Source organism: Macrobrachium rosenbergii, chromosome 25 (assembly GCF_040412425.1).
Source record: "Macrobrachium rosenbergii isolate ZJJX-2024 chromosome 25, ASM4041242v1, whole genome shotgun sequence".
In the NCBI taxonomy this organism is placed as follows: Eukaryota; Metazoa; Arthropoda; class Malacostraca; order Decapoda; family Palaemonidae; genus Macrobrachium; species Macrobrachium rosenbergii.
Window position 1 is genome coordinate 24,019,068 of NC_089765.1, and position 23,898 is coordinate 24,042,965.

General features: G+C 39.1%; 1 protein-coding gene across 1 annotated transcript in view; it reads right to left on the bottom strand.

The window, feature by feature from the left end:
• Positions 1–267: 267 nt before the first annotated feature.
• Positions 268–23,898, bottom strand: part of LOC136852463 (TBC1 domain family member 25) — a 37,838-nt gene continuing 14,207 nt past the window's right edge. The window contains exons 4-10 of the mRNA XM_067127102.1: positions 15,957–16,110; positions 14,320–14,513; positions 13,811–13,952; positions 8,680–8,810; positions 7,799–8,036; positions 6,859–7,002; positions 268–3,534 (exon numbers count right to left, since the gene is read on the bottom strand). Of these exons, the coding sequence (XP_066983203.1) occupies positions 2,446–3,534; positions 6,859–7,002; positions 7,799–8,036; positions 8,680–8,810; positions 13,811–13,952; positions 14,320–14,513; positions 15,957–16,110 (2,092 nt within the window). The 3' untranslated portion in view covers positions 268–2,445. The remainder of the gene's footprint in view (positions 3,535–6,858; positions 7,003–7,798; positions 8,037–8,679; positions 8,811–13,810; positions 13,953–14,319; positions 14,514–15,956; positions 16,111–23,898) is intronic.

Sequence of the window (23,898 nt, forward strand, 5' to 3'; positions counted from 1 at the left end):
CATTAACACTAACAGCTTAGCCTGTGGTAAGTCATATGGTGTTAGGTTAGCTGTAGCATGCATTTGCAAAATTTTGTAATTTGCATTTGGGGGCTGGGAATCTAACCCTTGTAAATTAAAAGGACCAACTGTATTTTGATAAATGGAGTACAGTATATTGTTCGTAATCAGTATGAAAACCACTGCTAAAATCTTGCTAAAAATATAACTCACTCTAATAAACAACAAAAATAAAAGATATGGTTATGTTTCCTGCACATGACTAAGTACTGTACTACATTTTTATTACTGTATTTACACAACCAAAATTAATGGTAACAAATAGGAATATATTTTGAGAGCTGACATTTGAAATTTACAAGATGTATGTGAATTTAGGATTAAGGAATGCTCAGTGGATACAAAACTTTGGAAATAATTCTAAAAAATGACTAAAAATACCTTTGGTGTTTTTGATGGGACAAAAAGCAGCCGACATTTAATTCTAAATCAGAATTTTACAACCAAAACTTCACAACTAAGGTAATGCAAAAGGAGAGCAATTATGACCGTTCCTCTCCACACATGAGAATTGGTATTACATCCCCCAGTGCTGCACTTTTACTGCATTCCAGTACTGTCACATCTCACTCAAGATATGCACAGCAACCATTACAAATGCAAATATTCACTTACTGAAATTACACTTAAACATATAACAAGACAAAATTCATATAGGCTGATTGGGGTACTGTACTGCAAAGTCCTCAAGGATTGGCTACACACTAAAACAAATTGCAAGAATTTTATTTACCCTCCCAAAAACTACAAAATCGAAATAATTTGTAAATTTAACTGAGCTAGCTGCACAGTCACTGTCAAAATATAAAATATTTTCAGATTTTGCATTAAGTTACATGCAAAAAAATTGTGAATTTGCTAGAGGTGCCCAACTACAATAACTTCAAACTCCAACACTGCCTTACAAAAATCAGCAAAGCAATGCCCTTCCAATGACACAGTATCCAGAAGCCTATACAGTAATACATCATCCACAAGAAGATTTTGTGCTCTTGTAGGTGACTTAAGATAATGCATGAGTTACTTATTTAAAGGCTGATCTTGTCAAGATGTTACTGTAAGAGAAATTTATCTAATCTTGAGCTTTTGTAACTTTTGGTCTTTTACCAAAATACTAGAATTAAAATGTTGGGAAGTTTCCTGAAATATGTATGCTCTGATATTTTCAGGATAAAATGAGGGTCAACTGTAATGGTAAACTTTTCAAACGGAAACTACCATTTTCAAAACATAGTAAGTAATAATTTTTTTTTAAATACACATGACCATACCTTAAACGTAAAATAGGAAGCACAAGTACGCAAGTAGATAATTCACTGAACACATAGCATTGTATTAATATAGAACAAAAGGAAGCACATGTAGTACCTGCAGAGATGTACATCCTAAATGACAAGGATGTAGCAGTTTTGATCATTTTTCATTTAATCAATTATGCCATCCACTCTATGACAAAATACATAAAAAACCAGAATCTTGTTAAACCCCTGATAATTTTACCAGCACATGTTACTTATCATTGTCCAGAAAGTGTGGCCTACCCCGAATCTCTCAAAAATAAAGTTACCATCATGAAAGATGATACTTGTTAATATAATCCTGACAAGATTTCTAAAATGCAAATGGCAGCATTTGTTCTTAAAGTTCTAACATGAAAGAAAATGAAGGACTGAACATGATCAAACTATTTTTTTAAATTAAAAAGTATAAAATTTCCATAAAAAACTTATATTAAATATGAAATTAATTATATATTAATATCTACCATACAGGCCAAATCCTAACAAAATTAATGGAATTCCCTTTGAAAAATCCTTGATTGAAATCTCCACTTAACTAATCTGTACTTAGTACAGATTCTAAGGGTAAACAAACAACATAAATGCAAAATTCTAATGCAAGTTACTAATTAATTATGTGCTTATTTCATATAGTATTCTATACACAATATATGTTCATGAGTGTGAACCATTATGTAGAAATAACAGCAACTGTTCTGCACATGCAATATGAAAACGTTATATCACCTAATTCCTAAGAACCTTAAAATTATAATGTACAAAACTAAACCACCAGTACACTCTTTATACCTCAAATTTCCCAGAAATATAAAACAAAGAAACAACTAAGTACTGTATTTACATAATTTGCAATAAGAGCATATTCTTCCAATCCCAATGCAATCCTAGTGATAATATTTTACCAGCTAAACAATTCAAGAAAAACAAGTGTCTTACAATTGAGCAGCCTAGAAGCAAGATTACACCACAAAATTTTGTTCCTAACCAAGTTAAGACTGAATATAATTTGATAAAAGGTTTATTTATCACTGAAACCAACAGCTACCCTATTGTTTGACTTCAATACGCAAGCTCTGAAAATTACTTAACATGACTGATCTGATGAACTTGGTGGAGATTTTTTTGAGCGGGATTTACTAAAATCAAATTTCAAGTAAGTTTCAAACATGCGCCGAGCCTGGCTTAAGACTTTGTTTACATTATGCTGCCTAACCATTTTGTCAAAGTGCATGGCTAACTCATTGTGGTCCATGTTATTTTCAATAATATGCTGACGGTGCTGGAGAAGAATTGTAATGCATAGAAACATGAGAAATGGATTACCCCCCCCAAATTCATCTGGGGGAGGTAAACATGGAGTCCCATTCGATCCACTGCTCATGGTGACTTGCCAGCCTGTGACTTCAGTAACTTCCTCACAGGAATTGACACTAGCTGTCATAGTCGGATCATTGTCACCCTCCTTTTCAGGTTGGGTATGCTGGCCATTAGTTTTAGGTGCAAGATGTTGAATTACTTCTGTGGGCTCTTCCTCTTGGCATACAATTTGTATGTCCTTGTCAGTTTCTGGAGATAATGTTGCAACGGGATTTTGCCATACATCAACTTCACCGTCAGAATAAACAGGCATGCCAACATCTGCATCAGAATCTGAGAAACATCTCCTAGGCTTATTTTCAGTTTTTAAACTAGGAGCTAGAGTTGATTTTGACATTTCATTCTTCTTTCTACTGGGTGATTTTTTCTCTTTGGCTGGGGAACCAGGATTACTTTCACTATCAGAGTCCTTATTTTTCGTCAGTAACTGAAACTCACGTAAATTTTTTATCTTTCTAATATTTCTAGTCGGGCTATCCTCAGGTGAGGTGCTTTCTTCTCTTATTCGGTCTACACAAATAGCATTTTCACCACTTGGTACGCGTGTTCTCACATGTGATGTATCAATCGGCTGAGACCACGTTCGGCTGAGTTTTTTCACACCTGGCCCACCATTGGGCCCATCACAGTCTACACTGGCTGCACGCCTACTAAGGATAGCAGCAAGGCACTCGGCACTTCTATTGGATACACAGGATCTCTGTCTTCTTAGGGCACATATGTTGGCATAGTGATTTTGCCGCGGAGTAGGGGGTGGGACTGGTGTTTTCTCTTTTTGAACTGGATTAAAAGCAACCTGAAAGTCCAAAAGTTAAGTATCAAGATGATGGAGACTTCAAGAGTTCTGTTTCTTTCTTTACTTAGCTTAAGCATGCCAAATCTTCAGCCTAATAATGTTTTGCAATGGCATACAGTGAACTTTTCTTCAGCTGAATGACAATATGGTGTAGATTAGTATTGTAAAGTGAATACACCAACTACACAGCCCAAGTGGAATTAATAAAAATTCTAGGTAAAAGCAAGCAACAAGGTTAAAATATTACTTTTAGAGGTGCTTATGTCATAAAATTTTACATTCATCTCAGCAAAATTCTGTAATTTTAAAATCACAACACCTCTCCTCTTACTATGCTTGTTTGCAAACTGCAAAACTCATAATGATAGACAAAAAAAAGGCTAGTCTTCTAATCACGCAAACGTGATTTACAACCCCTAACAACTGGCCTGTTTGTGCATAAATAATATTCTGAGCACTTTCTTCCCAAACTTCTATTCACCGAAACAGGTAATATGTAATCAAAATAGTGATTTTTTGTTTCATAAAAAAATAAAGAAAATCAATACAATATTAAAGAAAATTTTTCCTCTTCATTCCTTAACATTTTCATACCCCTCATCATTTACAAGAGTTACTGCCCATACTGATGATTGGCAGACACTGTGATTGTACACAAATTTTAAACATTTCAATAATCTTTTGACTGAGATTTACATATATGGGAGATTTCTGTAACAATGGTGGAGGTAAACAGCAAACTTTTAACATCACACAGAGCCTCAAAAAATACATGGAACAAGTTTTTGAGAATTTTCTTGTTCTGTAATGAGTTGTATAAGCCACTCCTTCCGAAGAGACAAAAACGTCCCCTTACTAACTTTTTTCGTTCCTAATGAAACTAAAAATACAGTAAAAACTCAGTAAAGTTTTTCCATGCCAGATTTACAAATCACACAAAATAAAATCATGAAAGGTAATTACCCCAAATCAGAAAGTACATAAAAAAATAAACCTTGGAGTACTAAGATAGACAAGAAGTCATTTATGGTGATTATCGTATGCTGAAAAATATATGTAAAAGTATACCCCAAGATAACTAATGGATAACTAATAAAATAACACCTGAAGCACATCCCAATCAACTGCTACTAATTAAAATGAACAAATCAACTAACATTTTAAAATCAGTTTAATACTTCTTAGTAAAAAAAAAAAAAAAAAAAAAAAAAAACCTTTCATTACATGCATAACTGCTTACAATACAATGACAAGTGCCAGGCCATTTTAACCCTTTGAGATTCTGGCGAGTTACTAAATTCGTCTGTGACAAGTTACACTGACCAAACTATAGACACAATGTTTTGCTTTTATAGCTCACTGTGAATTTTATTCTTCATAGTACATAGAGCTAGTCTTGGTGTCATTGTCACGCTGAATACCTTTATATTATTTTAGTTTGTTAAAAAATGGACAATAAACAGAAACAGTAAAGCTGGCCTGTTGCAGCTGACTACAAAACTTTTGTTAGATGATGTCATTGGATTCTCTACAGCTGAGAATAGGATGACATCATTTGGTGCCATCAAAATCTTAAAGGGTTAATAGCTTATCATAGTAACCAAGAATAATTACTGCCAATGAATACTCCTTTGCAAGGAATTCTTATTCTTATTCCACTTCTGGTATCTCAGATAGGACTAAAATCTAAAATCTGAGGGGTCATGAGCTGTGCAGCTGATATAAAACATTTGTATACAGTACAGGATAATGAAACGTATCAACTTTGATATCCTTTCATAACCTGATAGGTTTATTTTCAAAGAAAGAAACTTTACTGATCTGAAACAATAAGAAAGAACAAGACTGAATGCCTGGTACTATCTTTTGTAGCAATGGGTTAATTGTCCATACAATAATTATATGCTGGTAGTACCTGCACCACAATAGGGGTACGTGTATATGCATACCAATTCTCTGTTATCTTGGAAAGCAACAATGATCCAAAAATTGAATCACATATTCCCATGAAAATAACCCAATACTGGTCATTTTTGTGACTGTCTCTTCTTTCCTTAAAGTCTTTGGAATTATACCCATGCTTCTGCATTCCCTGATTCTCATAACCTTCCCTTTTCAGCAAGCAGGTCTGTCATGTCCATTAAGATCAGGACCAACTCTTCTTTTCTTTAAGCTAGAGCTAGAGAAGGCATTTATGTCCATGTTCCATTATCCTATTTGATAAAATATATTTTACTGAACTGTAACTGAACAAGTAAAATTCTTAAGTTTTGATCTGCCATGTAAAATTAATTTATATTGCTGAGTTTCATTAAAACAGTATTTTTGGTATGAAAAGATTTCACACAAAAAAAAATCAGATTGAAATGACTATGTAGTTAAATAGCACTACAGCTTTCACCCAAGATTTATAATTTAGATGTCAGGGCTGGTAAACAACAGACCTAATAGACATGGTCTGACCTCCCTAAGGTATAAAAAGAACAAATACCTCACCAGTCATAATTGCCAATATCTAGTCCATGAATCTCAAATAACTGAAATGGTGGCTTCCTCTGGAGTAAGTTCAATACTCCAATTACTGATGGCACTTTAATTCTTTTGGGCAAGTATCCAAGAAGTCACAGCCAGTGTCATCCTCATTAGGATGTCTGCAACCAACATCCTTCCTGAACTTATCATCAGGTTGGTCACAGTCAGTTTTGGTAATGAGTATTAAATTTCTGGTGCTGCCAACCTTTTTTGACTCTTTCATTTGCTGACTTCCTACAAGTATCAGTCTGAGCCCAAACCAAAGAAGAAAGTCTTGTAATACATTCAAAAGTTAGGTTAGAAAGTTAAGGTCTGGTTAGGTTAGGACATGGCATTCTAGGCCAGGTCAGGATTTCTCACACCTACCCGTCTCCCTACTCTGCATCCACTCCTTCAAATCAGTTAATATAAGACGAGCATAAAACCAAACTAGTCACTGAAGCAGCCGAGTATCACAATACAGTAAAAGAAAACAGTTTCTCAATGATTCTTCCTTCATGACTGTTATAGCAATGGCAGCCTGACTTGCTACCACATAACACTAGTTAACTAAACTTCTAATCATCTATACTATTAAGGCTTATTTGAAATAGAAGTCTACTTTTGTATAATATGTTACAGCTGCTCCAAGAGCAGGAGCCTGTGCCAGCATTAGGGTGGGATGCAACTTGAAAGACAAGAGGTCAGTATGTACACATCTGATGACAGTTAACATCATGGTCCTTGGCAATTGCAAAATATTTGACACTTTTTGTATTCTAGAAAAGCCATAAGTACGTGTAACTACATTACCTCGAACAAAGGCAACGATTCTTGTGGAGGATCTGGAGGAAGTGAGCTCCATAAAACTTCAAGCATGTGAAGGGCATCATCAAAGGCAAATTCTCGCTTTAATTCCAACAGCAGCCAACGGTAACAAAATAGGAGATCTTCAGCCTGCAAATACACAGTTCCAGTGAGTGATCATAAACAAAAAATATTTTAAACTTAAAGATGACATCCAACTCCTACCCAAATGACACAACATGAATGGGTTTCAGTACAACCTACATGACTTACACTATATTATAGTACTGACAAGTGCACTAACTACCATAAACAAGTGTATGCTTCACACTATGACACTATGTAAGCAATACTGATTCACTTCATATATAAACTATCTTTACATATGGCTACACAGTACTTCTATAAAAAGGCACATTTTACAGTCAAGTTTCAATAGAGTTTAAGCAGACTACTCTCACAGGCTGGTCAAGGCTGAGAATAATTACATAGTCCAAAAAATTATGCCAATCTAGCTACAAAGATGTACTGTAGCTTCCCAATTTCCTCTTTACTGCTTGTATTTCCTCACCACTGATCATGACTCATTCCAGAGTAGCCAGCACACAAAATCCACAAAATCCTTGGGTGAGACTGCATAATACAATGCATATGCAGCATATGCATATCTACATAACATACTTATACAGTAATACCTTAAATAATTCAAAGGATACTAGAAGTAGTTGTTATACTATTCTGTACATAAATGCAAATTAAATAAATCAGTACAAGAACATGTTTGCAAATTGGATACATATTTCTGAATATAAAATAATCCTAAAATTGCAGGTATCTTAAGGTACACTCTGCTCACCGTTGAAAAGACTTGTATATATGATGTTAAACACAACTGAAGTTTCACAAATTCTTTAGACCTTCTTCCTGTATTCATAATGAATCTCACCTGATGAAGCTGGAGATAAGTAAAGTATTCCAGGTCATAAAAAATAAGAGCTTCGGTGAGGTGCTGAAACTTCAGGGTCATCGCATCACCGTCAATGTGAAAGTTTGAGTGAACGCGTGCCATTAAGGCACAAAAGCAAACATAAGCCTGGGCTTCATCACGCATTGTAACAAGCAGAGGAGATGCAAGGTCACTCATGCCTTGGCAATAACCAACTGATGGATGATTTAATGCATACCTGCATAAAAGAAAAGGAAATTTGTGCTAAAATGTTGAGATTCACTAGAATTATTATGGAGGTCAAAAGGCCTTTCACCCTTGCAGGAGATTTGACATCACAAAAGACCCTACTGACAGCAAACAAAATACAATAATTTACAGGTAATGCAATTTCTGTATATTGTTTTTTATTCTACATGGCTACATTTTGCCAAAATGAATATAAACTACTTGAAATAGTGATGATGTTCACAGCAGAGATACAAATCTCTGCCTTTCCATTGGCTTTGTGCCCTTCTAAGGGTTTTTCATGATGTACTGTGACTCCCTGGAAAGATTAGATGACTTAGGTTAGAATTTTTGAACTAAACAACAATGGCTTATACAGTAACTGTAAAATGGGGTAACTGTTAGGGAAAACACTCTTATTTCACTAAAAAGGCTCCCCACAAATTATTAAGTTACCTTGCATTTAAATAAAATAATAGAGCTTCCCATTCCTATTTCCCACGAGAACAACATTACATGGTACATTGTAAATATGCTAGAATAAGTGCTTTTATGCCAAATATTTAAACTCACAAACACCTAGAGTCAAAGGAAAAGTTAAGTGAAACAGCATTACTGATTTGCCAAGAGATGGCTTAAGTCTTAACACTCACGTGGTTAAAATATTATACAAGCTCTGCACATTATTGTTATCGTCAGCTCCACTGAAGTACGGATGGTGCCTGTCCGTTCGCAAGACGTCCTTGCGTACCATATTTGTCACATACTTCACTTCCTCACTTATCTGTCACACAAAAGCACAAACTCAGCATACTATTCTAGACATGCAGTGAAACATTTCATTAGTGTACAGTACTATGAAAATGCAAACTTTTACTTCGCAGAGAATGAAATGCAAAGCTAAAGAGAAATGCAAAAAAGCATGGTATAACAGCATTTGTAGCTTTGTATTAGGCAACAAGCAAAACCATCTCTATCAGTGAGGTCATCAGAGTACCAAAACAAAATATCTGACTTACACAACTAACAAGTACATGTCACCCTTTATAGCTATACTACAAAAGTTTACAGAAATAAAGATAAATATGACGAAATCAAAGGAAATACAACACAGTACCCTAACACCATATGTCCACCCAATAAGAGTACAGAAGAAAAAAGATTGCGACTCAAAATGTAATTTCTTTAAAAGAAAATTCACACTACAGTACTCATGGATCTGCAGTACTGTACTTATAATTAACCCATATTTGCATTCTTCACAAATCCAGAGATACAAGGCTGCAAAGTCCCTCACTTTTCATGTGCAGTCTGGATATCAACTTGGATAAGAATAGCAAGGTTGAGAGTTAGAACTTCAATTATTAGTAATGGGCTTGTTTCGCAATTAGCCCATTGTTCATAATTAACTGGAATCGCAATGTAAGTAGGATCAACATTTTAAAAGACACAAGAATCAGCCGATTTGCACAAAGGATACCCAAGAGAGCTCCTGGATTTAGGTAACTATTTAAACCCAAGTCTCTACAGAAAATGGACATCATATTTGGAAAGACAAAACCGTGAAAATGACATCAATATAAAGGAAGGAAGGAGAGAAGCAGAGTTGAAGAAAACAACGAATATGCTAATCCAAACCTGAAGCAAGAACAATAACCCTATTTCTAAGGTCATGATGAGTAAAGACCATGACGACACAGGGTTTACACCCTCAGGAAAGGTTCATAGATGTCCTTCACTTATGCATCTATTAAAAAAGTTGACCCGAGGGTCTCCCTTAAAGAGCATTAGCAGAATGAGATATGACTAGTTTGTACAAGCTACTAACCTTGCACAGTCCAACCAGTCAATAGCTCATGTTTCAATGAGAAATAACCCTCCAATCTTTGCTTTCTGGGATATATTATAAAAGAATAGTTTGGATGAGACCTTCTTCCAGTCCTTGGTCACTTAAAGAGAAAGGATGCATACTCTGACTGGGCAAAGAATGCCATGATATTTTAAGCACTTCTGAAGAACATACATGGTGTCTACACAGCTCAACAACTTGAGGAAAAGCATACTTAAGTCCTTAAAAATGGCTACAAGTTCTTTTGACAGCTTTAGAAAAACAGAAAACTCCTGAGAGTAGATTAGACTGCAACACTTGAAACAATTCTTTGCTTTGAATACTCAAGTTGAAACCTTGCAAGACAGACAGTACTATCACTACCAATGCTGAAAAACTGGACTTCTAAGTCTTGAGAAACTTTCAAGGAAGCTTACCACTTGCAACAAGTAGCAAGTGGTAAGCCAAATACAGCCTGGCTTTAGAAAACTTAGTCTCAGGTGCAATGATACCTTCTACTTCCATATCATCACCTGCTGTAATCTCTTCTTCCAGGAAGAGCAGCAGCAATTTCATGCACTGAAATATAACAGACTGGATCATCCTTGTTATTCAGCAATCATGCACATCCAATTTCAACATTTTGCCAATACAAAGTACAGTATTTGAAAGCAAATTCTGGAAATCCTTAGCCTTGAATAAAACAAAATCAAGTGGGTCACCCTACTGACCTTAAGAAAATGATTTCATGCATTTTTATTAATGAAATTAGCCATAATCCACTGACCTCTGGTGTCATCTTCCTCCTCCTCTTGAGCCTTAATATACAACCATTACCTCATTAAGGAAAAGGAATTGGTAGCAAAATTTGGTAGCATGAATAACACTTTGAACCAAAGGCTGCACAAGGCTAGTTGTATTACGTGGAAAATACATGCAGCATACATGGCCACCTAATGTCAGAAAGTCCTCCAAAAGTAGATGGATTGGGGCATTGTATGAGAAAACAAACTCAATCCACGCATATTTTCAGCTCATTTATTTGGAATTATTTTCTATGCCTGGAAAAATTACTTTAAAAATTTATTAGAAATTAATATAAATTTATCCACTGAAAATCTTTGATTAGAAAAACTGTATAGCAAATCATTTGTAACCTCTTGAAAATTTTCACTCATGGACATTCAAGACTTGCTTACAATAACAGCCTTGACTTCATAGCTCCCACCAGCTTTAACTCCATCCATGTACAGAGAACAGACTCATGTTTTTGACCCAATACAAAAACAATAATTATGGGCTTGATCATTTGTGAGGAACGAGTGCTAAAATAGGCCCAATTTGTAAAAATTGTACTATTGGCCATAACAAGACCTTCATCCTCCATTGACCTAAAAAGTGTTTTACAGAAAGGGACTACTACTTCACAGGCAGAACGTGCTAATTCCTACAAACGTGCTGACTTGTCCAGCAATGATGATGATGAAGCCTCCATAGCTACTGATCTGACGTTTCAAAACTGACAATGTCCAAGTCCTTAACCAGGATATCAGCGACCTTCTTTAGTTTACTACCTCTAAATCCTATATCCCCTCACATAATGGGTCATTTACTAACAGGGCGCTATCTTTCTGTCTTCTGAATTCAGAAAAGGTTTGCCTAACACACCCATTCATTCTGGCAAGAAATTTTTTATAACACCTTTTTTCTAAATTATTTAAGATTTATTGCTTTTATTTTATACATATGCTTTGGGACCACTGTTAAGAAGGAAACAATGCACTATCATAACAACAAACAGTGTACTGTATATTAAAATGAGAGATCACTGCTGCACAGAAATTTGCCAAGACTGGACAAATGACGAATGGAGCACTTATTATTCAGATCATGCGTAAGTGAAATGTAGCAAACATGACAAATATAAATCAAGTGGAGAGGGATATAATTTTTCTAATCAGCTTTCCATTTTATAGTTTAACTATGTATTCAGAATTTTAAAGAGTTTTATTTACATTAGATTATCAGTGGTTTAATGTTTTATACATGACATACCAAATATTGTATGGTGGATGAAAATAAGTAATGAAGGAGCTTAATATAGTTTAACACACTTCCTAATATGTTTCATACAGCCTGTTTAACTGTTCAAATATTAAAATGTTATCATATTAGTGTTTTGTGTTCTGAATATGAAATTCATCAAACAATGAAGATAGGAAATTTATCTTTCATTTCCTGACTTTTTCAATAATAATCCCTTAAACTTAATTTGCTAATCCACCAACTCTTAATAATAATCCATCTTTTTATTTGTATCGTTCCTATTATTCATTTGCTTATTACTTGTAGGGCACCTACCTATTTACCTGTCTACTGATTTTCACATCTGCTAACATGTCCCTGACACAACACCTCTGGATTGCCAATTCCCCAACTCCTTTGGCTTATTCAAATACTCATTTCCACAGCTAGTAAAAGCAGTCTAGTTCACTGTCTCAAAAACTCCTAAAATATGCGAAGGAGATCAAGTCTTTATGTCTATTATTAATTCTAGTGCAGAAGGCAAACCATCCCATTGCTATGTCCAACAGATCTGTAAACAATGCTGAAGTGCAATGTAAGCCAGGGAGAATCAAAATATCAGCACTGCTAATCCAGGATTGGACCCAGGTCATGTCCAGACTAACAGTGCCACTAGACCTGCCATCAACGTCCAGCTTAGAGATCAAACTCCTCCTATAAAATGAGTCTGTGGATAGTCAACCTTGTTTAATGCAAGCCAATGTCAAATTTCTTCATCCACAATACAGAGCTGCAACAGCATCATTGAGAAAAGAATACAGTACAGTACAGTTTTGTCAAAAGCACCACAAACAGCAAATTCATCCATCAACAGTCAAAGCAGTGATTAACTTCTTTTTTCCAGTATATATCTCAATTCAAAAGTCAAATGTATTTTGCTACAAAGAAAATGTGCCATTCTTAACCTTGTTTACAGTTACATTATCTTTTACAGACATTCTGTAATGGATTCATGTTGTTTTGTCAAAGATAAACCGCTGAAAATTCAAACTTCAATTCTCAGAAACCAATTATATCCTGTCTTCACAAACTATAATCAAGTTTCAATTAAGAGTACCATTCCACGACCCTGTAAGCTGTTCAACATTTTATGTGCACACTGAGAAATCCTTATCATTTGGCTAAATACAACACCTTAGCTGATTCTTCAAAAAACAGAAAATGAAGCCTAGTCCCTATATCTTTGGCCAAATCAGACTTTATGTGACTTTTTTCAATACAGTACAATATAAATAATATACCAAACACTATATGATGGATGATCCAAACTTTGTCTCACAAGTTTTCACAGGATTTCCATTTTGTTATATTTCTGAAGTGTTAGCAATGTACTGGTTGGAAAGAGTACATGTTACAGGGGTATAAATGTCATGCCTTAAAAAATCTAAATTCCTGTGTATTGCTAGCCAACTACAGTATAGCTTCAGGCAGTAATTTATCCAGCTGTTCAATAAAAATAGTCACACAGTACACTGACAGTTATATAATCTCCACTAAACCTAGCACTTAGTACTGGTAGAGATAGTACGTACTAAACTACAATATGTGCTCAAACTAATGTTAATCATCTCCATAAATCTATCTTCCCACTGTTAGCTCTAATATCAAGGACAGCAATTTGTTAGTTTCCTTGATAATAATAGGGTTTTTGTTATTACAAAAGTAAACCACATTTTCAGCATTGTCCTATTGCACATAAATGTACCCTAGATAATTATCACTACTCTAACCTCTAATCCATAACCAAAAATATTAACTCTAATCCCAAGAGGAAATTCCAACAGGCAGAGGGGAGAAATCAACTACACAAAAGCAAAATGTTATGATGACACTTCATGATCTCAAAGCAGATTCAAGTAAAAGATTCATACCTGATCAGGGTCATTTAAATAGTCTTGCCAGACCTGCTTTAGGCCCTCATATTCTTGAGTTTTCTTTTTCATGTAATCCAGTCTCTCTCGACCAGTAAGGCCCTCAGGGTACACATTTAGCAAGTGTTTCCATACCACTTTCCTGTTAAAAATCAAAATCAATCTTCTTTAATGAACAACTGCAATACAATCGCACTGAGTTACTAGCAGTGCTAATTAGAAAACAAAAATCAAAATACAAAATCAATATTAAATAAAAAAAATTTAATAAAAATAAGTTGATTCACACAACAGGATAAGACTGAAAATATAAAGAATTTTCTTCAAATATTTTGACATTTTTTGTTATTACAGTATAAGAATTTTTGAACAATCAACATTCTTCCTATTAATAAAATTTACAAAATAAAAAACTGCGAGTAAACTGGCTTATCATAAATATCAAAATGTGGAAAAGTAAACATGTACAGTATTGTATATTATAAACCATTCCATTTAAAGCCACTGACCTTAAAGAAGGTTCGAGGCCACCAAGGTAAACGCACAGCCTCAATTCTTTGGGGTGGGAAAGTTGTCCCACCCTATCCAGCATCTTTTGAAACTCAGAATCCGTTAATGGAGGTCTTGGTGGTCTCAGAGATGCTTCATCTGCTTCATCATTCCAACTAAGAGCTTTCTGGACTATAGATAGTGTCTTTTCCATCTGCAAAAAGAAATTATGAAATTATTTAAGAAGAGAGAGAGAGAGAGAGATTGTTTTTCATTCATTATTTATAGCATTTATATTTTTTATCCTCTATTTACTGAGAGTGAGTAATAAGGAAAATGAAAGACAAAATCCACATGGCATACATTTCCACTGTCTGATACAGTAATAAGAAACTTGAGTTAACTGTTGCTCAACAAAACCAATGAAACCCTGGAAAATGTTTTGGAATTCACTTCATCCTACTGTTTCCTCTGACCCTTACCATCTTCCCTCTCCATAGTGTAGCACTGCTTACAGTGCTCCTTTGCAAGGAACATACTTTTCATTATTATCTTTATCAATCTGGTGCCACTACAAAATCACATTTATAAGACTTGCCTGAGGGATCTGTTCACATATGACGTAGAAATTAAGACAAGCTGAAATTGTAAAGGTTGGACAGCTAGGAGAAGACACTAAAGAGGACAGAGGAACAGTAAAACAAGGACAGCAATGTAGGCAGGGCCAAAGAGATGGTGCAAAGAACCATTAGTATCATAACACTGGCTCACAAGGCAAACTGTAATTGGTACCCCACCATGAATACCATGGAATTGTCTATCTTTTGCTTTTCAACCATCCAATTTTTGCATTCTGTAGAATTTTTGCCCCCTTACTTATGAGTCCAGCATGTAACTAAGTGCTGTGGTTCAATAAAAGCACTTTACTATATTTCTGTATTCCTGTTGCAATGTTTTGTCCTTTCCAGAGTAGGACTATTGTTTCCTTTGGGGTTACGTTCCAATTTTCCCTTTGCTTAAGATGCTTAACCCATTGGCCTCTGAACTGAAAAATTATGAAATTATTATGATGAAACTTTGTGGTTGACTCACTGCTGTATTACAGACACAACACAGAGTATACAGTAAGTGCTGTATATCTCAAACCTACTTTCCTCTAATTTACACCAGACAGGGAGGACTCTAAATGAGGTTACAAAGCACTTTGTCCTATACAGGCCTTGATACTGGATAATTTGTATGGAAACATTCTGATGAAGAATATTAATCCAACAGTTAAATGTTACCTCAAAATATCTTCTCTCTATTAAAACAGTTCACATAATACTGGCCATAAACTTGCTAAGGGGACTAAAAACTTTCTATGACGTTCTTTGGAGAACAAAGATGAAATAACTGTTTGTGTACACAAAGATTATTAATCTTCTTCTTCTTGCTAAATTTTATCTTCCATAAAGTGACTTCTATTGGTAAAACAGCAGGTTTCCAAGAGAATGTCTGCAAGTTATTGACCTTGGGTGAGCCTTCTAGTTTTGTTAAGACCAACAGAAGGTTGTACTACATTTCCCAAGTGGTTTTTCTAACAGTAGCCAGCAAAAGTTCTCTGGTATGTAGTTTTACAAAGAATATTACCTCATATATGTTAGTTCTTGCTTACCTTTTCTTTGAAGATTCCTGGTAACTTTGTGGAGTAACTATTACGTGGCAAATCTGGCAAGCTTAATTTTGGGATGTCTATGTTTGTGACAGCATCCCAAGTGCCATTAGAGGAAGTAAGTTCTACTTTTACAAGAAGATAAGGGTCAGCAGACCTGTAAAAATATGAATCAAATGAGATTTATGTTGAATGTAACTAATCAGCTTTCTTAACATGATAAACATCAAGGCACCAAACATTAAAAAAAGAGGCCACAAGTTAAAAAATTATCCTCTTCTGGAATTTTTATGGTGACAAAGTAGTTGATGGTTCTTTATTTTTTTGTAAATTACAGCAACAAGAGTCAAACACAATTTCAAGGTCAACAACAAGATCTTTCGCCTAAGCAAGAAACCCACTTAGTCAAAAATAAAAAGCTATCCCTCTATTCAAAAATAAAAATCTATCCTTCAGGATACAAAATTCCATTAAAATTGAAATCTGGTAACAATTCAAGGTAAAGCGTTCAAAGCAGAGTGACTTAGTGAGATCAGGATCAAAATAAAAAATGTTCAAATTTAAACTTTTCAAAAGAATGTCCAACTATCCGTAAATCTTTGATCTGACACGAGTCTACAATCCTAAACTACCTGTCAGTCAGAGGGGAGACAAGAACATACCATATGAACTTTTTTACAAATATATACAGTAGAGTAGTCTTTCAAAAGTGTATAAACTGACGAATATTATGCTATTATCTAAAATTTGCATGGCAAATGAATTCAATTTTCATCGAGATACAATCACATGGCAATAACTTCACTTACAGTGTAATGGATTTTGGAAGTGCAGAGGATGTGACAACCTGACTAACATCTCAATCTCTAGTGAAGAAAAATTTGGATGATGTGGTGGCCATATAAAACCACTCTAAGAACATCTAGCAAAGGCCTTGATACCAGGTACTGTCTCCAAGGTAGGAAGAGAGAATGGGTCAAAATGTGAATGGTCCACTCACAGTGTCGGGTAACTGGGAACATTTGAAACCTGTACTGAATGCTATATTGCCATGTGAACACTGATTAACTGACACCACAGTCCTGTTCCAGGACTGGCTTAAGATTTGAGAATGAGTACAGTACTGACGAAAAGAAAATAAGCAAGTAAGGAAGACAGAATTTCTAAACTTTTGTTATTTAGTTCTTTTTAAGTTGTCTCAGAAGATTCAGATTGGGCAATGAACTTCAAGTTGCAGATAGTACATAATGTACTGCCATCATTTTGATTGTCTAGACTAGAAGTCATGCCTGGTATTCGCAAACTTCAATTTTCCAAGTGGTTCATGGACAAGAGCTATGAGGTTATTCGGCCAAGTGTAGAACAATGTGAAGGTTCTCCTTGCAGACACAGTATTCTCCTCCACAATTTCAAAGGTACAATGGGCATAATGTGATTACTTCATACACTAAAATCTCCAGAATCATCTGCTAATGCTGAAAACCTGATGTTGGATGATTATTAATAAACTGGAATTCCTTCTGCTCTTGAATGCATTCCCTCTAATGCATGGCTACTAGGTTCATCCCTTTTATCACATCAGTCACTGTCAGACTAAATAAAACCTTTAATGTGAACTATTCCCTAGATTTTGAACAATTAACAGCATGTTTCCTTTTCCTGTGGCTAATGAGTGGTAAGGTATACAGAGGAGACTTGAACCAAATAAACTTCTTTTGAAATATAACATATGTTAGCCCTAATTTGTTTTTCTGTTATCAACATTACTGCACTAATGTCCTTTCTACCATTTACAGTACTGTACTACTCTTTCTTGTATAAGCAACTTCTAATCAGGCAATATTTGTATTTACTTGAAGACTCTGAGAGTCAGGCTGAATGGGTCACATACTGGATCTAGAGGGGAAATAAGAGACACTCTTTACCTTCTATCTCCATACTGCAGATCTACCTCTGCCTCCTCATACACAATTGCCTTAAACGCATGGCACTTTACCATGAGAACTTGTCTTAAGCACCAAAATATCTTTGGGTTTAATTTGTTTTTAAATTCCTGAGACCAATACAATATGTCATAGCACATAAATTAAAATTAAATCTCCTTTTGTTCATGAAACTTACCTGTCAGATATATATATAGCTGTATTTTCTGAATCTGACAGAATTTCAAAAACTCGCGGCACACGCAGTGTGGCCAGGTGGTTAGTACCCATTCCCGCCGCTGGGAGGCAGGTATCGGGAACCATTCCCATTTTCTATTCAGATTTTCTCTGTCGCCGGTACTGTCAACATCTGTTTTCAGTACCTCCGTCTCTGGATTTCGTTAACTCATTGTTTCCACTTAAGTATTCTCTTTGACTTTTGGTTTTTGGACTTTGGATTGTGGATTGGCATACGCTTTTTGTGGACTGTTTTTGATTTTGCTATTGACTGCTCTTTGAATATGTCTGGAACTAGTTCTGCTAGCTTTAGGGTATGTTGTGTGAGTGAGTGTAAGGTGAGGCTACCAAAAGCTTCAGTAGACCCTCACTCTGTTTGTATGAGGTTTAGGGGGCATGAATGCTTGATCAATGATCGCTGCAAGGAGTGTGAGTCTTTGTCTGATGCGAGCTGGAAGATGTATGATTCCTATGTTCGTAAGTTGGAGCGTGACAGGCTCAGGAGGTCTTCCTCCAGGAGTGTTTGTAAGAGTCAGGGTACTGATTCCTCTCCTGATAACCCAAATGTAGACATAGTTTCACCTATCCCTGTGGTTTTGCCTTCGGGCCCTGAGGTTGTGTTTGCGGAAGGTTTGGCCCTGACGGAGATTATGAACACCATCCGTGCTCTGGAATCTAAAGTGACATCGCTTCAAAGTGCAGTGAAGTGTAGTATTCCCCCTAGTGTTGTGGAGGGGGCGTCAGATCGGCCCCATAATGCTTCTAGGCCTGGACCTCTGTCAGACTCCCAGGACTCAGGGAGAAGGCATGTCAAAAGCTGTAAGAGGGTTACGGGTCCTTCCCACCGATCTGGCGTCCCTTCAGCAGGACCTGTTGTCGCTTCCCAGGCTGCCAAGGATCGTGCTCCGCACGTATCCTTGGGACTGCTTCTCGCCCTCCGGGCGCCCTCACTCGTAAGGGGTGGAGCTCTCGAAGGACTCTAGCCCTCTGAAGAGGAGCTTCAGAGAAGAGGACGCTTCACGCCAGCTTTCACAAGGCATTGTTTCACCGTCTTCGGAGTGTTTTGACGCTTTCCCGCCACAGAAGAGAACCAGGACGTCGTCAGAGGAGGACGTTTGTGAGCGCCCCAGTCGCTCCAGGGAGAGAGCTGCTTTAGCTCCCGTGAGGAGGAAGAAGGCGTCCCCTCGCCCCTCGTCTTCTCACAGGATCAGCTCTTCCCCCGACAAGGAGACCTCTCCCTCCAAGAAGATTTTGCTGGATATGCAGCGTCAGTTGGCTTCTCTTCTTGCAGAGAGGGAAGCAGAACCGCGTCGTCAACGCAAGGATTCGAAGCTGCCTATCAAGAGGTCCAGAAAGTCCCCTCTCCTGCGCCCTTTTCTTCGTCTCCGTCACCTGCTTCCTCACCCTGTCGTCCTCTCGCTCGCTGGTTCACCATCGTAACGCTCGTCTACAACGTGACGCCGCAAGCAGCTATCCAGGACACCTCGGTAGCTGCTCGTCGGGACCTCCTCTCGCTTCCGTGCAGGACGCCGGCCGGACGCCAGGCTGGGCCCGGATGGACGCTGGCTGGATGCCCGAGGACGCCGCCAGGACACCTCTTTAGTTGCTCGTCGGGACACTCCAGAGCAATCAGAGCCTGCGGGGAAGAGAAGATTCCTCCTCCATATTGGACCCCAAGGCCTTTGTTCTCCTAAGGCTTTGGGTGACTCTCTGGTTTCTCCCATTGAAGAGGGAGAAGTCTCTGGCGAGTCGGAGCCTGCAGACATTGAGCAACCTTCTGCTTCCTCGTCTTCCGACTACCAGGTGTTGACCGGTCTTCTTAAGGACTTGTTCGGGGACAAGTTCAAACCCTCGGCTCCTCTCTCTCCTCCTTCGCAGTTAGCTTCGTCCAAGACGAGGAGAGCGCCGGGGTTTGTTAAAATGACTTCATCTCTTGCTACGAAGAAGGCCTTCAAGAAGGTCAACACCTGGATGGAGGAAAGGAAGACCCAAGGCAAGACTTCTTTTGCCCTGCCTCCGTCCAAGCTTAGCGGCAAGGCAGGTATGTGGTATGAGACAGGAGAGGACGTCGGCTCAAGAGTTCCTTCTTCGTCTCAGGGAGATTTCGCCAGCCTAGTCGACGCTCCCAGAAGGTCCCTCCTGTCTGCAGCTAAGGTGTCTTGGACGATGTCGGAGACAGACTATCATCTGAAGGGACTCTTCCGCACCATGGAGGTTTTTAATTTCTTGGACTGGTGTTTGGGAGCTTTGGACCTCAAGCTTAGAAGCCGCGACTCGATCAGCCTGGGGGAGCTGTCCAGCGTTTTGAACTGCATGGACAAGGCCGTCAGGGATGGCTCAGAGGAACTGGCTTCCCACTTTTGTACAGGCCTCTTGAAGAAGAGGGCCTTGTACTGTAATTTTACGTCTAAGTCAGTTTCTCCGTCGCAGAGGGCAGAATTATTGTTCGCCCCTTTGTCGAGCCATCTCTTCCCCCAGTCTTTAATCAAGGACCTCGCTGCTAGTCTAAAGGAGAAGGCCACGCAAGACCTCTTGGCCTACTCGTCTAGACGCCCAGCAGTCCCTTCTACGTCGTCGTTGGGTCCGACCTCCAAGAAGAAGAAGCCCTTTCGTGGAGGAGCTTCTTCCTCGAGATCGTCTCCACGAGGAAGAGGTTTTTCCAGAGGCGCAGCCCCATCAAAACCTAGGGGAAAAAGTGACTTTCAGAGCCTCCAGACACCTGTGGGAGCCAGGCTTCTTTCATTTGCGCCAGCCTGGAGAGCGAAGGGGCGGACACCTGGTCCCTAGAAGTTCTCGAGAAAGGATACAAGATCCCTTTCTCGACTCGCCACCCCTGTGCACCGTTGCCCAGGGATCTGTCGCCCTCCTACCATCAAGAGAAGCAACAGATCCTGTTCGACCTTTGGAGCAAATGCTCGAAAAAAGAGCCGTGGAGCAAGTCCTGGAGCTGGACTCCCCAGGATTCTACAACCGACTGTTCTTAGTTCCGAAACAGTCGGGAGGATGGAGACCAGTCCTGGACGTAAGCAGACTGAACCGCTTCATAGTGAAGGAAAAGTTCAAGATGGAAACGTCACAGTCTGTTCTCAGAGCGTTAAGACCAGGAGATTGGATGGTCTCTCTGGACTTACAGGACGCTTACTTTCACGTTCCCATACATCCACAGTCAAGGAAGTACCTGAGGTTTGTACTGGGGGGACGAGTCTTTCAATTCAGAGCTATTTGCTTCGGACTAAGCACAGCTCCCATGATCTTCATGGTTATCATGAGAAATGTGGTGAGATGGCTTCACTTGGCGGGTATTCGCGTATCGATTTACCTGGACGATTGGCTCATCCGAGCCTCTTCTCGGTCAAAGTGTCTGGAGGACCTGAATTCGACTTTGGAATTGACGAAGTCCCTGGGACTCCTAGTGAACGAAGAAAAGTCCCATCTGATCCCGACGCAGTCCATCGTCTATCTGGGTATTCAGATGGATTCAGTGGCTTTTCAAGCTTTTCCATCCCAGGAACGTCAGCAGCATTGCTTAGAAAAAGTCTCGTCCTTTCTAGGGAAGGAAACATGCTCGGTGAGGGAATGGATGAGTTTGCTGGGGACCATTTCCTCGCTGGAGAAGTTTGTTTCCCTGGGAAGACTTCATCTCAGGCCGCTCCAGTTTTTCCTGGTGGAAAACTGGATGGACAAGGAGGATCTGGAGGAGACCTTGAAGATCTCTCCCATTGTCAAGAATCACCTGAGGTGGTGGCTCAACCCTCGAGGTTGGCAGAAGGGGTTTCTCTACGCCTTCAGAGCCCCGACCTAGTGTTGTTTTCCGACACATCCAGGGAAGGATGGGGAGCAACACCAGGAGGGGAAGAAGTGTCAGGCACCTGGAGAGGGGAACAGGTGTCCTGGCACATCAATCTCAAGGAATTAGGGCGATCTTGCTGGCCCTTCAATTCTTCGAGCCGAGTGTCAGGCCGAGTGGTTCAAGTAAATTCCGACAACACCACAGCCCTGGCTTACCTCAAGAAACAGGGAGGAACTCACTCCCGTTCCCTGTTCACCCTGGCGAAGGAAATCCTGCTTTGGACCCATGCACGGGGGATCACGATCCTTACGAGGTTCGTTGCAGGCGTGGAGAATATCCGCGCGGACCTTCTCAGTCGGCAGCGTCAACTTCTACCGACCGAGTGGACCCTTCACGAGGAGGTGTGTCAGGAGCTGAGGAGATTATGGGGACGTCCCTTAGTGGACCTCTTTGCAACGTCCAGAACAAAGAGGCTCCCTCTATACTGCTCTCCTGTTCTAGATCCAGGAGCAGTAGCAGTAGATGCCCTCCTCTGGGACTGGAAAGGTCTAGATCTCTACGCCTTTCCTCCCTTCAAGATTCTGGGAGAGGTAATCAGGAAGTTCTCAGCGTCGGAAGGAACGAGGATGACTTTAATAGCCCCTTTTTGGCCAGCAGCGGATTGGTTCACAGAGGTCATGGCCTTCCTGGTGGACTTCCCAAGGACGCTTCCCCTGAGGGTAGATCTACTCAGGCAGCCCCATTTCGAAAGATACCACAAAAACCTCCCCGCTCTGAATCTAACTGCATTCAGACTATCACGAAGTTGGCAAGAGCGAGGGGGTTTTCGAGAGCAGTGGCAAAAGCTATCGCCAGTGCCAGGAGACCCTCATCAAATGTGGTCTATCAATCTAAGTGGGCCAATTTCAGGAAATGGTGCAGGAGCAACGGGATTTCCTCGACCACGACCTCTGTGCCGCAAATAGCAGACTTCCTACTTCATCTCCGAGAGAAGGAAAAGCTGGCAGTCTCAACAATTAAAGGCTATAGAAGTATGCTGTCGGCAGTCTTCAGACATAGAGGCCTAGATTTAGCTGACAACAAGGATCTTCATGATCTCTTGAGATCCTTTGAGACTGTCAAGGTTCCTCAACCCAGGACGCCTCCCTGGAACCTGGATGTAGTCCTGAAGTTTCTAATATCAAATACTTTTGAGCCTCTGTCTTCGGCATCCCTCAAGAATGTGACAAGGAAGGCTATTTTCCTAACTGCTCTGGCGACGGCGAAGATAGTTAGTGAAGTTCAAGCCATCAGCAAACACATTGGCTTTAGAGGGCCCAATGCCGTATGCTCCCTAAGTCCTATGTTCCTCGCCAAGAATGAAAATCCTTCAAACCCTTGGCCCAAGACTTTTGAGATCAAGGGTTTGACAGGGATTCTTGGGCAAGAGTCAGAGAGAGTCCTGTGCCCTGTCAGGGCTCTCAAATTCTACTTAGCCAGGACGAAAGAAAGTCGAGGCCCGTCGGACAATCTGTGGTGTTCGGTTAGAAGACCTGACTTACCAATGTCCAAGAATGCTCTAGCATTCTTTTTAAGAAGCACAATCCGAGAGGCTCATTCTACCTGTCAAGACAGCGACATGAGACTTCTGAAAGTCAAGGCTCATGAAGTGAGAGCCATTGCGACTTCGGTGGCTTTCCAGAAGAACTTGTCCCTTAACGATCTTCTGGGTACCAACTTCTGGCGAAGTAATTCAGTGTTCGCTTCGCATTACTTGCGGGATGTGAAGACGACTTTTGAAGATTGCTCTTCGCTAGGACCATACGTTTCCGCAGACACAATGTTGGGGGAAGAGACCAATACTCATCCTATCCTTTAGAGGTTAGGAAGTATTTTTAATCTTGCTTTTGTGTTTTTGGTTGTTGGGTGGCCACCGAAGATGGATGTCCCAGTCGTTAGCCTATGTTAGGTTCAATGACTTAGATAGGCTCGGTCAGGTGGTTGGTCGTTGCTCCTT